We start from the raw sequence: 18,671 nt of genomic DNA, 5'->3' as shown, positions 1-18,671 counted from the left end.
TGCCTCCCCTCACCGCGTGGCCACCCCCTCAACCCTCCCCCCTCCCCGTGGCTAACAGCGGGGAACATTTCTGTTCAGCCACAGGCAAACAGCCCAGCAGGAACGGGCTCCTCTGAGTGTCCCCTGAAGAAAAGCACCCTATTTCAACCAGGTGACCATGAATGATATCTCACTCTCCTGAGGATAACACAGAGAGATAAAGAACGGATGTTGTTTGAACGCCAGCAAACATACACTGCAATGCTTTGTTCTACAATGATTCCCGAGTATGTGCTACTGGCCTGCAGTGGTAAAGTGTCCTACCATGGTGGATGGAATAAGGCTGCCCTCCCCAGAAACCTTTTGCAAAAGCTTTGGGAGTACATCCAGGAGAGCCACAAATGCCAGGGCAAAGTAATCCTTTCACATACTTGCTTTTAAACCATGTATAGTATTTTAAAAGGTACGCTCACCGGAGGTCCCTTCTCCACCTGCCGGGTCTAGGAGGCAGCCTTGGGTGGGTTCGGGGGGTACTGGCTCCAAGTCCAGAGTGAGAAACAGTTCCTGGCTGTTGGGAAAAGCGGTTTCTCCGCTTGCTTGCTGTGAGCTATCTACAAGCTCATCATCATCATCATCTTCTTCGTCCCCAAAACCTGCTTCCGTGTTGCCTCCATCTCCGTTGAAGGAGTCAAACAACACGGCTGGGGTAGTGGTGGCTGAACCCCCTAAAATGGCATGCAGCTCATCATAGAAGCAACGTGTTTGGGGCTCTGACCCGGAGTGGCCATTCGCCTCTCTGGTTTTCTGGTAGGGTTGCCTCAGCTCCTTAAGTTTCACGTGGCACTGGTTCAGGTCCCTGTTATGGCCTCTGTCCTTCATGCCCTGGGAGATTTTGACAAAGGTTTTGGCATTTCAAAAACTGGAACGGAGTTCTGATAGCACGGATTCCTCTCCCCATAGAGCGATCAGATCCCGTACCTCCCATTCAGTCCATGCTGGAGCTCTTTTGCGATTCTGGGACTCCATCATGGTCACCTCTGCTGATGAGCTCTGCATGGTCACCTGCAGGTTGCCACGCTGGCCAAACAGGAAATGAGATTCAAGAGTTCGCAGTTCTTTTCCTGTCTACCTGGCCAGTGCATCTGAGTTGAGAGTGCTGTCCAGAGCGGTCACAGTGGAGCACTCTGGGATAGCTCCCAGAGGCCAATACCGTCGAATTGTGTCCACAGTACCCCAAATTCGACCCGGCAAGGTCGATTTAAGCGCTAATCCACTTGTCAGGGGTGGAGTAAGGAAATCCATTTTAAGAGCCCTTTAAGTCCAAATAAAAGGCTTCATCGTGTGGACAGATGCAGGTTTACAACGATTTAACGCTGCTAAATTCGACCTAAAGTCCTAGTGTAGACCAGGGCTGAGAAGATGAAGAAAAGTTCAAAAAAAAAATCACCTTCTGTCACCCACAAAGCAAACATCGTGGGAGAAGGCTTCTCCCAGTAGGTCTACCGGCTGAGCAGTTTTAACGTGCCGGGCTACTCCAGCGCCATGCAAAACCCGAAGGCAGCTCTGGTGATAGCATGAAGCTCCAGTGCTGAGGCTTCAGGCTTCCAGTTCCCTGCCTCTCAGATGGCACCTTTTGGCACCGTTGTGGAAGCAGTGCTGACACATGTGGACGTGCCTGACCCCCCACAGGCTATCACCACTCTCCCGGTACTGGCACCCGCTGAGCTGGCCGGCAGCCAAACAACTTTAAAGACACCGGTGCAGAGGAACTTTTTGTCGCAGCAGATTCCTCTCGCACAGCCCTCACCACACACAGGAGCTTCAGCACTCCAATTTATGCAGTCAAGTGACCTGCTTGTGTCACCCATTCTGCAGTTACCCTTTCTGAATGCCTACTTCTCACCAAATGCTCAGCCAGGATCCGAACAGCCTTCCTTCAGTGAGGAGGAAGTTGGTCTACAGGAGGATTTTTCACCATATAAAGTCTCTCATCCTTAGACCCCAATTAATAGAGGTCATAGAAACATCACCTTGTCCTACCCTCAGGATCCTGCCCCGTGGTGTGTAAAGCCATGGATGGCACCACCTATGCCCTTCCCACCACAGTGGCAATACTGGGCCCCGTGGGCATCCTGTCCTCGAGACCACACTCGCTATGCCACCTCAACCAGGCCCGACACCGGCCCGGCACCACAAACTCACGAACCTGCCACTGATGCCAGTCACCAGACAGCACCATCACAAGTGCAGAATCAGGCATGACCTGTCTCTAACCCAGTAGACCCAGTTGTTACACCTGACAAAGCCCTGCTTCCTCCTCCCCTGTCATCTTCAGATGACTATTCAAAATTTCAAGATCTTTTCAGAAGAGTGGCCAGTGAATTAAGAATTAATCTGGAGGAGGTTCCCGAACAGCAGCATGAGTTAATGGACATCCTGCAGCCTTCTTCTTCTTCCAGGATTACATTGCCAATCAACCCAGCCCTTCTGGAACCTGCCAAAGCCATCTGGCAGACTCCTGCTGCAAGCTTACGTACCTGCAAATGAGCAGACCGCAAGTACTTCATCCCTTCCAAGGGCTCTGAATTTCTTTTCACTCATCCAGCGTCTCATTTGCTGGTAGTTGATGCAGTCAACCAAAAGAACAAGCACCAGTATCCCCGCTCTACCCCAGCCGATAAAGACAGTAAGTGTTTAGATCTGCTTGGACATAAAGTATACGCATCTTCCACCCTACAATTTCGAATTGCTGATTATACGGCCATTCTGGCAAAATATGATCACAAAAATTACAACAAATTCATGGACTTTATTGAGGACTTTCCAAAAGCAAAGAAACAACAATTCACTGCTTTAGTCTCTGAGGGACAAATCATATCACGTACCGCTCTTCAAGCGGCCCTCAATGTGTCCAATACTGCAGCAAGATCCACCGCTACAGCAGTAGTCTTGCGTCGCGGTTCGTGGCTCTCTTCCTCTTCCTTTCCTTGAGAGGTCCAGACTACTATTGAAGACCTTCCATTCAACGGCGACAAACTCTTTGCCTCCACAACGAATGACATCCTTCACTCAATGAAGGATTATAGGGCAACTCTCCGGTCCTTAGGAATACAGACCCCTACACCAGAAGGTGACAATATAGATACCAACTTACCAACGTCCACACTACCCCACATCTACCCAGCGCTTCCAGAGATCACATGACCAACAACAGCAACAAGAGACCCAGATACCAGCATTGCCGCCCCAATTCCGTGGCAGTGTCTCAACCCCCTCCGACTAACAAGCAGATTTGAAGCCTTGGTTGAGGGTTTCGAAAACAATGTTCCCACTTCAGTGTTTACACCGCCTGTCCCTACTTTTGGACACCGCCTACGACCATTCTTCCATCAATGGCACAACATTACCACTGACAAGTGGGTTTTAGAGGTCATCACACGTGGCTATTCCATCCCCTTCCTATCCATGCCTCCTACCCACCCACCCTCCCCCTCCCTCTTCAGGGACCCCTCTCACGAGCAACTGCTCCTACAAGAAGTACAACATTTCTTTCTATTGGGAGCAGTGGAGCTTATGCCCGAACGACACAGAGGGAAGGGGTTTTACTCCCATTATTTCTTAATAGAAAAGAAAACCAGGGGATGGCAACTGATCCTCGACCTCAGGTGGCTCAACAATTTTATCAAGAAACAAAAGTTCAAAATGGTTACCCTCGCCACCATAATCCCAGCACTGGAGCAGGGCGATTGGTTTTCAGCCCTCTACCTACAGGATGCCTATTTTCATGTGACAATACATCCAGCCCACAGACGCTTCCTTCATTTCACCCTCGGCTCGACACATTTTCAATACAGGGTACTACCCTTCGGCCTATCCACTGCCCCCCGTGTTTTTTCCAAGCTCCTGGCCATAGTTACTGCCCACCTCAGGAAGCAAGGAGTCATAGTATTTCCTTACCTAGACGACTGCCTCCTCAAAGCTTCAATTCATGCAACTCACTGTCAATTGTTTTCTATCCCTCGGCCTACCAATAAACAATGACAAATCCACATTAATTCCTTCCCAGCACCTGGAGTTCATCAGAGCACACCTTGATTCCCAGACGGGAATAGCATCTCTCCCGTCCAATCGCTTCAACACCATAAAGCAGCTGGCAACAAAATTTCGCAACAGTCCTCAAGTCGCCGTTCAAGACTGTTTACAGCTAATAGATGTGGCCTCATGCACTTTTGTGGTCCAAAATGCACGACTCTACATGAGGTGCTTTCAAGCTTGGTTGGCCACGGTTTACAGACCCAATGTGTATGCCCTAAACAAACCCCGATCCATACCTTTCTGAGTCAAAGACTGTCTCTTATGGTGGACAGTTCCCTCCAACCTCTACTCTAGAGTCCCCTTTCTTCAGGAGGCTCCATCCATCATAATGACTACCAACACATCCCTCACAGGGTGGGTGCTCACATGTTACATCACACAAGCCAAGGGCTGTGGTCTCCAACGGAAACCTCCCTGCATATAAACATCCTGGAACTTCGAGCTGTAAGCAATGCCTGCCGTCACTTCCTCCCGTTAATGCGGAACCAACATGTATGGATAATGACAGACAACATTGTCTGCATGTTCTGTGTAAACAGGCAGGGAAGAGCTCGCTTTCATTTCCTTTGCACAGAAGCTATGAAACTCTGGAACTGGTGCCTTGCGAACAATATCCGGATATCAGCCGCCTACCTTCCCGGGGCTATGAATACCACAGTGGAAGAATTAAGCAGACGCTTTCCCTGGGACCACGAATGGGAGATAAACTAAACGATCATCACCAACGTAACTGCATTTGGGGCTACCCAACCATAGACCTCTTTGCAACTGCGAAAAACACGAAATGCCCCGAATTTTGCTCCAGAGCAGGACGGGGCAAACACTCCCTGGGAGATGCATTTATGATTCCAAAAAGAAAAGGAGTACTTGTGGCACCTTAGAGACTAATAAATTTATTTGAACATAAGCTTTCGTGAGCTACAGCTCACTTCATCAGATGCATTCCATGGCACTGGAACTTACTGTATGCTTTTCCCCCGATCCTGATTCTCCACAGAGTTCTCACAAAAATACAAAGCAGATCGTGCCAAGGTGATCCTGATTGCCCCAGCATGGCCCAGACAACCATGGTTCACATTCCTCACCAGGATGTCAACTCAACCACCAATCTCGTTGCCTCTCATTCCGAACCTCCTATCACAGCAACACAGCCGATTTCTCCACCCCAACCTGTCCATGCTTCACCTCAAAGCTTGGTTCCTACATGGTTCTTCCAAAACGAACTAGTATGCTCTGACGAAGTTCAAAGAGTGCTCCTACATAGCAGAACACAATCTACTCGCACCACCTATCTCCAAAAGTGGAAGCAATTTACACAATGGTGCTCAACTAAACAACTGCCTCCTATGTCTGCACCGCTTCCTCTTATACTCGACTACCTGTTGTACCTCAAACAATCTGGCCTTTCTTTTAGCTCCATTGAAGTCCACCTAGCTGCTATTACAACTTTCCACAATAAAATTGACAGTTCCTCTGTTTGCTCATCCGATCACTAAACATTTTCTCAAAGGACTTCAATCCCTATATCCAGATGTTAGACCTCCTACCCCTCCATGGGACCTTCACTTAGTATTATCTTGCTTAACTCAGCAACCATTCAAACCCCTAGCCACTTGCTCCCTCTTACACCTTTTTATGAAAACAGCATTCTTAGTGGCAATCACTTCTGCCAGACGGGCAGGAGAAATAGCAGCTCTCATGGCAGACCCACCGTATAACCTATTTTTTGAGGACAAAGTTACCCTTCAATTACACCTCAAATTTCTTCCAAAGGTCTGTTTGTCATTCCACATCAATGAACCGATACAGCTGCAGACCTTCTTTCCTAAACCATATGTGAACTCTTTTGAATCCACAATGCATACCCTAGACATATGCAGAGCTTTGTCCTTCTATTTGGATAGAACCAAGCCCTTTAGGAATTCTTCTAGACTCTTTGTCTTCATCGCGGAGCAATCCAGAGGGATACCTATTTCGACCCAGAGCCTTTCAAAATGGATTTCTGACTGTATCCGACTCTGTTATCAGAGACGGAAAGTTATGCCTCCAGCAGACATCAGAACTCACTCCACTAGATCGATGGCTACCTTCGTGGCTTTTCTACACAAAGTTCCCCTGACTGACATCTGTAAAGCAGCCACTTGGTCTTCTGAACACACTTTTGTTAAGCACTAAGTGCTTAGTCAAGGCCCTCTCTCGGATACACGATTAGACAGAGCTGTTTTATCTACTGCATTTCTACCCAATCTGAAGTCCCTACCTCCTTGAGAGACACTTGCTTTAAGTCATCTAGAGTGGAGCACCCACAGGGACAGCTCTCAAAGAAGAAGAGGAGGTTACTCACCCTGTGCAGTAACTGATGTTCTTCGAGATGAGTGTCCCTGTGATTGCTCCACTACCTACCCTCCTCCCCTCTACTTCGGAGTTGGGGTAGCCTTCGTTGCAGAGAAGGAAGTGAGGAGACCGACTGCGCACACGTACTGTTGAGGTACACTCAGAGCAGGGGGGCAAGCTCTGTGCGTGCGCGACTGGTACAAGTACTGCTGTAAAAATCTCTGAGCGAAGGCGTAGGGACGCACCAACACCTAGAGTGGAGCACTCACAGGGACACTCATCTCGAAGAATGTCAGTTACTGCACAGGGTGAGTAACCTCCTCATCTGTGCTCATACTGGAAAAGTATATGAGGAAAGGTGGGCATGGTAAGTGTGTTTCTGGTTTATAAATCCAGGATGGGTAGAAGTAAGGTGGGTGTTTGGACTTTAAATGCCAATTTCATGGCTTTCCTGTTTTATTAATGTAGTTTTAAAGAAAAATATACTATCTTGATACTTCCTTAACAGGTTACTTTGCCCACATACATCTCCTCTGCTCTGTCCTACCTGCTTCCAAAACTCTACTCTACAGTTTATCCAAAATGCTGCTGAAAATTCTCTTTCCCCTGTGGCTTTGGCCATGTTACTTCCCTAGTCAAATCCTTCACTAGGTTTTACTCTGTATCAAGTTCTTGGTCCTTGTCCTCATGTTTAAGAGTCCTGCACAGTTTCAGTCCTGTTCACCTTTCTGGTCTCATTTGCTCCAGACTTCCCTCCTGTCTGGACACCCCTCATTGGTGGCATTCAGTCACATTTTTCTTCATACTTTCTTCCATCATGTCCAGGTGATTTTTTCCTGTCAAAACCCCCTTACCATAGTCCAATTCTTTCTCAAAGTGCATTTCTTCTGTGAGGCCATTTAGTGCTGACCCAACTAGTAATAGATGTATAAATAATCATTGTTGTTTAAAAAACCTCCAACCCTAATACAGTCCACTTAACTTGACCACTAACTTACAGAGTGTCTTATTTATATTTGAATTTGCAGTTTGTGTCTAATTTAGAATGTACTCTCAGCAATATGTCTATATATGCGTGTGCATATAATGGCATGCATTAGTAACTGTTGTTCTGTTTCAACAGAAAGCGTATCGCAAAGATTTTGAAGAAGGGCTTAAAGGAAAGGCATCACTGGATTTAGACAAGACCCCAGAATTCTTGCATGTACAACATGTCACCAATCTTTTGAAAGGGGTAAAGCAGGTTTTTGTTTTGTTTCTTTGTTATCCTGTAAATGAGCGATAGACTAGCTACAAGCGAATGAGTCATGAACAATTTATGTTAATATTTAGCTGGATAAGAATGTGACTTCATGGATAGAAATCCAGAATCTCAGTGCATCATTGAATTATTAAAACTGCCACTTCCCAACATACTTTAGTTATGTAGTCCACGTGATTTTATATCTGACCAATTCAGATTATTGCAACATGTAATTATTATATATTCGAGATAGTGTTCTCAACAGTATCAATACTTTCTAAAGAATCCTGTATGAATTTAAAAATTCTAGCATACCCGAGCCAAGAAATTGAGTGTTAAATGTAAGCGAGACCTGAATGAGCTCTCCCCCTGACCTCTAGTGATGAGTTGGGGGAAAAGACTTTAGGAGCAGACCCTGTCTGCATAGACATACCTACTCTGCCTAGGTACCAAGCAGGTGGAATTGCTTTGCCAAAATGATACATTCTGGTAGGCTTTGGGTTACAAATCACTCTAGAATTTGAATGCAGGGGTAATGAAATGTTGTTATAATTATTGTACAAGTAAAGGGCAGCAGACCTGTGCTTGGTGTGCCTTAAACTGAACCTCACTTGCTAAACGGGGTAAGGATGCCATATACCATTGAGGATGAGAGTGGGTGAGAACAGGAGTTTCAACCTGGTGGTGTGGACTTTGCATAAAGAGTCCTAGACACCATTTCACCTGCCCCTCTCCAGCATCTGAAGACAGAGCTGATTAGACTCAATTGAGAGTCCTTGTGTCTGGTTGGTGATTCCTGGAGCTGACATCACTACTGAGTAGGTCTGGGGCTACGCCTTAGATACTGTGTGGGAACAGTGTTACAGAGAAAGACAACACAGAAACTGCACTGGCAGTGAGGTTCCCCACTACCTGCTGAAATCACTGAGAGCTGAGTTAAGTGGTGGATCCTCAGAACGTGAGATCACAGAGAATGGAACAGAGAGACAGTGGTCAGCGGTGGCAGAGAGACAGTGGCAGCTGTGAGCCAGTTGGGGAGGGGGTCAACAGCACAGGCATTGCTTAACACCTGAGAATGCACCCCACACTCTGGGTCTTCACTAACCAAGGACAGCCATCTGCGAGTGGGCAGCAGAGGGAGGGAGTGGTGTGTTAAGGAACATCAATTTGTTGGACTTTTATACCTCAAGGTGATAAACTGAGGCAAAAGACACTGCCTAATGCACTGTGTGGTGGGTTTTTGCCTATGGTCACATAGTTTTGAATTGTGGTTGTGATGTTTTCCAAAATTAATATTGGGTCCCTTTACCCTTTTAATACAAGTTTTATTTTGTTGTACACGACTCAGTGCTTGCGAGTGGGGAGGTACTGCCTCTTAGAGGTGCCCAGGGGCGATGTTTAGTTTTCCCGGATTACTGGGTGGGAGCTCAAGCCAGTTCTATTTTGTATTGTTAAGAGGAACCCCTAGATATTAAACCCGGCCCTTGTTGTTCCCAACTCCTCCTGACAAAAGGGTTACATAAATGCATTCTTTGTGAAGGCTCCAGGTCTCTGGAACTTGCTCCCTGCTACGGTCTGAAATAGCCCAGATCTGGTGACCTTCTGGGCATGCTACAATAAAAGTCTGTTTGATAGGATTTTGGAAAGGGCTGAAGATACACTTCTCAGAATGACAGGTTTCAGAGTAGCAGCCGTGTTAGTCTGTATTCGCAAAAAGAAAAGGAGTACTTGTGGCACCTTAGAGACTAACAAATTTATTTGAGCATAAGATTTCGTGAGCTACAGCTCACTTCATCTTCATTTCACTTCACTTCTCAGAATGATGAAGGGATGGAAAGGAGGGTTTGGGTAGCTGACAGGCTGGCAGAATTCCCTTTGAATAATTGTTTTAATGCTGTTGAAGTTCTGTTCCAGTTTTAATTATGCATTAGGGTAGCAAGAGCTTTGCATAGCTGGCTTTTTAATATTACTTAAATCAAAATAATTGTTATATCCAATACACATGAAGGGAGCAAAGTAAAGCAAATAAAAATCCATAATATGGCTCTGACCAATAAATGACATGGTCTGCGTTATGCATTTCTTGTAAGAAGCTGCCCAATCATTTTCCTTATCACAGCTGTTGCTTTAATATTTGTCTGACTTTCTTCATGTACCATTTCTGAAAGATTAATATGAAATAGTAAATAAAATCTTCCCTCTCAAATAGGAGATTTCTTCTGATATGTTGTAGAAATAAGGGTTTAGGATACCTCTAAAAAGAATTTCTGTGTGGATGCTGTAACATTTTTTTCACGGCTCAAAATCTTCCTACCAAAAGTCCATTCCCTTCTATAATTAGACAGCTTTGTTTTCATATCAGGACAGAGTATTAATTCAGATAAATTCCATATACTGAACATATTCATTTGTCCAGATCAGGGGCGGGTAAACTTTTTGGCCTGAGGGCTGCATTGGGTTTCTGAAATTGTATGGAGGGCCAGTTCGGGGAGGCTTTGCCACCCCAAACAGCCAGGCATGGCCCGACCCCTGCCCCATCCATCCACCCCCACTCTCTGTCCCCTGACCGCCCCCGGACCTGCTGCCCCATCCAACCTCCCTCCCTCTCCTTCCTGACTGCCCCCCCAGACCTCTGCCCCATCTAATCACCCCTTCTCCCTGACTGCCCATGGACACCCCACCCCTAACTGCCCCCCACCGCCTCATCCAACCCCCCCCATTCCTGACTGCCCCCCTGGGACCGCTGCCCCATCCACCACCCCCTGTTCCCTGACTGCCCCCCACTGCCCCATCAACCCCTCCTCCTCTTCCTGACTGCCCCCTGGGACCCCTGTCCCCATTCAACCCTCCTGTTCCCCACCCTCTGACCGCCCCGACCCCTGTCCACCCCCCCGGCCCCTGACCACCCCCCAAATTCCCCTGCTCTCTATTCAACCCCGCCCCCTTACCGCGCTGCCTGGAGCACCGGTGGCTGGCAGCACGGCTGCTCTAGGACAGGCAGCCGCGCAGCACAGAGCACTGGGTCAGGCCGGGCTCTGCAGCTGCGCTGCCCAGCAAGAGCTTGCAGCCCCACCACCCAGAGCATTGCGCTGGTGGCGCAGTGAGCTGAGGCTGCGGGGGAGGGAAAACAGTAGGGGAGGGGCCGGGGCTAGCTTCCCGGGCCAGGCGCTCAGGGGCTGGGCAGGACGGTCCTGCGGGCCGTAGTTTGTCCACCTCTGGACCAGATTCATCAGTCTATCAGAATTTTTAATTTCACTTCATGTGTATTTAGGAATAAAAAATGTCAAATCTATCCAATATAATTTACATAAATTTGGATTATAACATAAAAGTGTTTAGATTTGTCATATTAAGAATTAACATTTCTACCCTGTCCATTTAAGCAGAATTGAAGATGCCAAAACTAAAAACATGTTCACCCTTCTACTTTTGAAGGGTTCCTGCTTTGATTTTTTTAAAATAACTGAGTAAGTGCATCCCAGATTTTCTATGGGAAAAGAGACAGTCCTATTTGCCTGCAAATTTTCTTAAGAAATCCTGGTCTAAAATAATATGGTGTTGTCAGATAATATTCCTTTACAAACAATTCATCCTCTGGTAAAATGATTTCCTCCCAACAGGTCAAATGCTACTTGAGCTCGGTTCAAGATACAGCTTCCTTTGGCAGCACCATTTTGTGCACTTACGACACACTATGCTTATTATGTCGGCCTACTCCGCAAGGAAATGTCAGTTTGCATTTTTCCTTAATGGAGTGCATTAAATGATTTCCTATCTTTCACCTTTTAAACTCACCCCTCGCCACCAGAGAAATAATTCTTTGTTTGTCATAGAGAAGGAGAATATGAGCATTAAAGCAACATTTAGGCACAAGTTTGAGTTCCAGATAATGTTATCCCCACATTATCAAAATTCTATTAAAAAAAATAAAAAAATCCGATAAGCCAAATTATTAACATTTGTTTGTCAAGATGTGAATTCAGGGATATATTGCTTAGTTGTTATGTAAAGGTTCTTATTATGCTTTAAGGAAACACCATGGTTTAAGCAAGTAAGAGAAATCAAAGTTATTTCATATCTTAAATAGGCAGTAAATTCTTCATTCATTCTGGAATACTTCATTTCTTAAAAAAGGCAATAAAACAATGTGTTTGCTCAGTTGCAGTCTCTTCTGTTGGTGTCTCCTTGTGGAGAGCACTCAGCAGAGATTACATCTATTATTACAGTGAGACCCGCTTTCTGTAGAAACAACTACTTTGGGAGAGAGAGAGAATTTAATTATTCCCCATATTAATGGGAGGATCTTCCTGATTGTCATAGATGATCCTGATAATTCACTGATGTTAAAGGGAAGCTTCTTTAATGATAGGTGTGTCCTCTTTTATTTGCCTTAAATAAAGGGCTTATAAAAGGAGAAAGCATTTTGCTAAATTCTGTGAAATTCAGTAAATAAAGGAAGAAGCCAGTTGAAAAATATTTGCCTAAAATCTCAGTACTGTATGTCTTTTAACCCACTCACTCTTTTTAAAAGGGAGTTCAGAGAGCGTAAGTAAAAACCTTAAATTTGGATTAAAGCATCTCTTTGCTGCACCCTCATCAGTTCACATCTTTCATCTGGGAATACAGGAGAGGATGGAGAACCAGCTGGCCACAGCAGCCTTTGCTGTGCTTTTAATTTTACACAGAGTACTTGGATACTATGGCGATAGTAGTTGCTAAATGCTGATAGATACTATCTCAGTGCAGTGTCTGAGGGAAATTGAAGTCAGATGGTGGGAGTATTGTGGAACATAATTTATCAGATAGGCAGGTTACCAGCTCTTACTATAGTTATTTAGGGCATCTATCCTAATTGTGGTGCCATTAGTAGAATGGAGCTGAAAATGTAGCTTGCTAGCCACCAATCTATCAAAGCTGCCGTCCACAGGAAAGCCCACAAAGCAACGGTCATTGCAATTAATACATATGAAGATCTACAATCCAAGGCCCTTATACAGATGAGGTAGTACTGTATAGGGGTGGAATGTTTTTCAAGAGCACACAGCAAAAGACAAGGCTAAATTTAAAACCTTTTTCACTTTCACAACATACCTTTTGATTTGATAATTTCCAGTTATGTTTTAACTAGGATAAATGTACTTCAGCTAATTCATATTTCTTAGAAAATTTCAAAGAAAAGCTTCAAGTACTTATTAAGAGGCATATCTTTTTAAGATCTTGCACACACAATTAAAGTGGAGATTTTTTTTTAAAATCCTTAGAAAGAGTATAGAAAAGATTTGGAAGAAGGGATGAAAGGAAAAGGACTGACAGTGTTTGAAGATACTCCGGATTTGATTAGAGTGAAAAATGCAGCCCAGATACTGAATGAGGTATGTTTTGCTAGTGAAGGTTGTTACTGTAGAGGAAAGTTCAATCTTTACAGTGCACGCTTGGGAAAATATTCTAAGTTTTTGCATAATTTAAATGGAAATACTGTATATATTTAAACTGGTGGAACCTATATTTTGCAGAAAGAATATAGAAAAGATCTGGAAAATGAAATAAAGGGGAAAGGAATGACACTGACTCCAGATATCCCTGACATTCAGAGAGCAAAAAGAGCATCTGAAATTGTTAGTGAGGTTAGTGGATAAAGCATTTTAAAATATTGGGGTTTTTCTCAGTTTATTGGTTGCTTCAGTTAGTGAAAACTAACTAGTCTCTGCTCTGTTGAAAAGAAAGATGAATATGGTTTAATGGGCTTTTAAAGAAACACTTGCTGAAGATTTTAAAAAAATCTTGTATATTAAACATTCCATTTTTTGGAAATGGATATTGGTGCATATTGGCAAACATCTTGCAATTTACATTTATATAAATGATTAAATATATATTTGTGAAAGCTTCTTCCCAAATGCAAAGCTGTTGCTGAAGGACCATTGTTGCTTGGACCTTGAACCTGCAATTTATTCTATGCTCACGGATGGTGAAGGGGTTTGCCTGCACAGAGCACATTTCAGGATCTGGGCCTTCATGCTTACAGTGCTGGCCCAAGTGCACATGGCAGTTCCCTAACACCAAATTCTGGGCTTACCACCAGATCATGTACATTTAAATCCACTTGAAGCCCTGCTTCTGTCGATGGCCTCCTGGGAAATGGAACATCTGTTGTGACCAGAGTGAGTATAGGTGCACAGGGCCTGCCCTGCTTGCTTCAAGTTAATGAGGATACACATAACACCCAGTACTGTCCTTCTCTCAGTCTTTTACAAAGGGGAATCCAAGAAGAAACCTCTCCCAGTCCATCCTCAACAGGAGAGGAAAAGCAATCTTAACACTTTTTACAGGTTATCTTGTCCTTTCTGAAAAAAAGCATGGGGTGGGAAATGGGGTATGTTACCACTAGGCTGATCAATTTCTTCCAAGGAAAAAGAGATCGAGAAGTGAAAGCCTTTTAGCCTAGGCTCTTGGTGCCCTACAATATAAGAGATGAACACTTCTTAATTAATTGAGCCATAAAACTTGGGCAAGAAAAGAAAGAAAATGTATTTATTTTTGAGCTGACTATGTTTTCAGTAGGTGAAAGGACACCAAAATAGAAAGGAGTGCTCAGTATGGCAATAATGTAAATAGGAATAGCTAAGAGCATAACTTATTTGCTGCTTTTATCAAACAGTAGAACTGAAACCAATATATGCAGTGTCTCAATATTTTAATTGCATTTGCTTATGAATGAGGGATGTGTATTCTTTGGGTGTGATGAAGATGAAATAGTCATTGCCATTTATGATTACCAGATATTTATAATTTATAGAATTGAAAAACCAAAGATCATGTATGTAAGTATTGCCATTTGTCTAATGGGTGTGGTTCAGCAAACACCTTATATCAAATTAGTAAATTACAACTTTCTTGCTACAAGAGCTCACTGGAAACACCTCTGTACCTCATTAAATTTCTACCACAGACCTTTCATATATAAATTATTTTCTTAAAGGCAGATTATACTTCTGTTGGGAAGACACCACACACAGCTTGTTACATTATATTCCACAGAATTTTTAAAAATTCTTTGGAAGATAGTCACTGCTATTTATATGTCTTGATTTTCAGACCATATTTTTATGGCTGCAGTTTTTAACTTGTGGTGAAATAGCTCCCAAAGTTTTGCTCCTACAGTTTGGTTTCCTGGCGGTTCATTTCAGGCTTAAGGTTGTGTCTACAAAAATGGAGATCTAGTTTGAAAATCTGGCCCACAACTATGTGGTTATAATATACCTGATTGTCTGAAACTGTATCTTCACAGAAAGAATACAAGAAAGACCTGGAGACTGAAATTAAAGGGAGGGGCATGCAAGTGGGCACAGATACCCCTGAGATACAACGGGCCACGAAAGCTTCTGAAATTGCAAGCCAGGTTAGTACAGTATTTGGTGAAAGCTTTTAATTCAACAGAATATAATAAGCTACCTTTATTAAGAATTCTGCTTTGTGACAGATCAGCACAGTAATGAATCAAATGTGTTAGGTTTCACAAAATTTATGGTCATGAGCTGATTAGAGTTCGGAGTGACACATTCCAACTTTTGGGAAAACGTGAGAGTTGCATTAGTTACTAGCATCATCAGCACCATGATCAGGAGCTGCACCTGCTACCTAGACTAGTTTCTGGGCCCTAAAATAGGGCGCTGCTTGTTTGGCTAGGACTAGATGATAAATGGATGCAGAGATAGGGAAAATGCTTAAGGCCCAGCAGCCTTGATCTTGCACAGTGATTCATATCTACACAGGCCTCCAATCAGGACTATGAAAATAGAAGAGAGAGACTGAGATAAAAGACTGCATGCAATTTTAGATAACTGTATTCTTAAAAGGATGTTTTAAGCTGGCAACAAGTAGAGTATAGATATACTGTAGGTAGACCCCACAGAGCGAATGCTGTTAATATAAAAGCCATTTGGTGTTATAAGGATTCTATTCAACAAAGCCACACAGATGAAAGCAGGATCCATATAAAGCTTTAGCTGTTGTACATCTGAGTATTGCCAATCTTATTCTTCACAGAAAGAATACAAGAAAGACCTAGAGACTGAAATTAAAGGGAAGGGGATGCGAGTGGGCACGGATACCCCTGAGATACAAAGAGCCAAGAAAGCTTCTAAAATTGCAAGCCAGGTGGGTACAGAATGAAACATATACGTTATATTTAAAGTAAAATACAATAAGACTTCTAAATATATGTAACTTTAGCGCCCTTGTGGGCAAGATGGACTCTGCTCTGCAGGCAGCTCTGGCCAAGAGAAGGCATGCACAGGAATGCAGTTGGGAAAGTCCCTTCCACCCCAGGGGCACCTGTTCCAAACCTCCCAGAGTGAACACACCCTCACTGGAAAAGTACAACGAATATAGGAAAGGGAAATATTTATTTACAGAGGGATGAGGGGAGAAAAACAACGGGGGAAATATAGGGCGAGCAGTAAAACAAGGTTGCAATCAACTCAAGGCCCCACAGGCCCAGCGGTAGCACAGTTTGAAAGGGCAGACACCCAACAATGTGTCTGCACACAGAGTTCAGGAGTCCTGGACAAAGTTCCAGTCCAGTGGTGAGTCTTGGGTGCTCCCAGTCATCGTCCGCACCAGTGAACTTTCCTCAACAAACCCCTCTGGTGCCCTCATCTGCCACTCTCTGCAAAGCCACTCAGGGCATCAACCTCCCCTCTTAACTAGCTAACAGCCTCCCTCCTTATTCCCAATGCAAAGTCACAAGCTCCAGTACTCACAGTCTCATGCAGCTCTGGGCAGTAGTGATACTCGGTCCGGCTCCAATTTGTCCTTCTCGGGTGATTCCTCCCTGGCACAGTGCTCCTCCTGGCTCCTATCCTGGGGTGTCCCCAGTTGGCTGCTCTGACCCTCCCAGGCTTCAGGCAGGCAGGTTCTTGGCTCCTTCTCTCGTGAGGGCCAGCTTTCTGCAGCCCTTCTGTCTGGAGCTCCAGACACACACATGTCATTCTCCCTTCTCTCTCTTTCTCTCTGTTGCTCCCTCTCCCGGAACAGCACTTCCTCCTTCTGGAACAATCAGCACTTCCCCCCGCCCCGGGAAAAAAATTTAAAGGGGCCATGTTCTCTAAACCCCAAAAGGGTTTCTCACACACACACACACACACACATATATATAAGTCATGTTGAAAGTTGACTGAACTAAGCATAGCTTGCAAAAAACCAACAATTAGATTGCTCAGTTACAGCCTATTGTTTGGAATCCAATGAGTGTTATAAGAATAGCTCTGAAGATAGCACACAGATTACAGGAGCTACAGAACCTACGCTAAAGGTTAGGAGTATTGTAGATCTCAGAATTATTGAAGTTATGGGCTTTTGCAGAAAGAATACAAGAAAGATCTGGAGACTGAAATTAAAGGGAAGGGGATGCAAGTGGGCACAGATACTCCTGAGATACAACGGGCCAAAAGAGCTTCTGAAATTGCAAGCCAGGTGAGTATAGAATGAAGGTTAATTAAGTGTTTTCATGTCTCATAAGAGTGTGCCCTAGGCACACATTATGCAGTGCATGCTGCATTACCTCTTATTAATTAGAGGAATCCATACTAATATTAAATATATTTACATGTGGAAGCCACAAGTGGAACTAAAGTTTTAGGGCCTGATTTTCATTTACACTAAGTGCTTGTTTACACTTAAAACACTGCAGCTGCACTGCTGTCGTGTTTCAGTGAAGACATTAGCTATGCCCGTGGGAGGGGTTCTCCCATCAGCGTAGGTACTCCACCTTCCAAGAGGTGGAAGCTAGGTCAACAGGAAAATTCTCCTATCCACCTAGAGCTGTCTACACTGGGGGTTAGGTTGGTTTAACTGCGTTGCTTAGAGGTGTGGATTTTTCACACCCCCTAAGCGACCTAGTTATACCAACCTAATTTCCTAGAGTAGACTAGGCCTAAGGCTCCTTTACACCACTCTGGCAGGGTAAAGGAGCTGTTAATTGGGACTAAATTGTTTACAATCCTTTTAACGCGCTTTTACGTTATCAGAGTGAATACACATTTTGGATGTTCTAGCCATAAGCAGAGATGATATGCACATGGTAAAATGGTGTTTTTCAGAAAATGTACAAAGATGAAGCAGGGAAGATGCTCTGTAACTACTGTACCGTACCAGATACTCCAGAAATTGAGAGGATTAAGAATACTCAGAAAAACATCAGTTCAGTGAGTAGCAGCAGTTCTGTTTTTAGAAGTGATTTTTCACATATGTTCAGAGTGAAATGAGCTCTCTTGTGTCCTGGCATAAAATGGGAGTATTCAATTAATTGTCCTTCAACCATATGCATAGTTTTGCAATGGCAAAGACCATACCCCTATTTCTTTTAGAAAGAACACCTGTCTTTGCTAGACTTAACACTAATATTTTGAATTACTAAATCACCAGTGCTACCCTCACCAAGACAATTATTTTTAACCAAAGATTTTTTTTATCAACCCCTGAAGATAGCTTTATTACAAACTGTGTATAAAAAGGAGCAGAAACCTGGAGTGGCACCATTGTAAGTATAAGTTTTGTCATATGGTTGTGGTCTAAAACTAGAAGAAACCCTGTTACAAAATACATTCGACTTAAAAATATTAGTTCAATGGTTTTATGTTACATTGGACAAGAGATGGGATTTTACTTTATGCTAGATCCAAGTTTTAGTTGAAAGAGGCAACATAAAGCCATGATCTTGCAGATGCTTATTTTTGTGAGTCTTTCCATTGATTTCCATTGAGATTACTTGAACTTAATGTTACATGTGTAAGCCTGTGCAGATTCTGGTCTAAAATCTCTTATTATTATTATTATTTAAATTAAAATGATCAATACAAACCTGTAAGAAATTGAGATCAAAAGGATGATGATAGATTACCTGCCTTATCTGTGGAAGTTAAAAGGTAAAGAAAGATAGCTGACCTTTTATTAATGTTAGTGATAATTGAGCTGATCTTTGAAAAATTAAAATATTTGCTTTTCCTGAGTTATAGTCAAA

General features: G+C 43.8%; 2 protein-coding genes across 4 annotated transcripts in view; both read left to right on the top strand.

Annotated features, from left to right (window-relative positions):
- The window catches only part of LOC144260728 (LIM zinc-binding domain-containing Nebulette), a 408,056-nt gene that overhangs the window by 339,253 nt on the left and 50,132 nt on the right, over positions 1-18,671 (top strand). The gene's annotated exons all lie outside the window — the stretch shown is intronic.
- The window catches only part of LOC144261065 (nebulette-like), an 89,439-nt gene that overhangs the window by 66,757 nt on the left and 4,011 nt on the right, over positions 1-18,671 (top strand). The window contains exons 13-18 of the mRNA XM_077810189.1: positions 7,532-7,642; positions 13,165-13,275; positions 14,940-15,050; positions 15,698-15,808; positions 17,015-17,125; positions 17,752-17,856. Of these exons, the coding sequence (XP_077666315.1) occupies positions 7,532-7,642; positions 13,165-13,275; positions 14,940-15,050; positions 15,698-15,808; positions 17,015-17,125; positions 17,752-17,856 (660 nt within the window). The remainder of the gene's footprint in view (positions 1-7,531; positions 7,643-13,164; positions 13,276-14,939; positions 15,051-15,697; positions 15,809-17,014; positions 17,126-17,751; positions 17,857-18,671) is intronic.

This window comes from Eretmochelys imbricata, chromosome 2 (assembly GCF_965152235.1).
Source record: "Eretmochelys imbricata isolate rEreImb1 chromosome 2, rEreImb1.hap1, whole genome shotgun sequence".
NCBI lineage: Eukaryota > Metazoa > Chordata > Testudines > Cheloniidae > Eretmochelys > Eretmochelys imbricata.
This window is presented reverse-complemented; position numbering and strand designations above follow the sequence as displayed.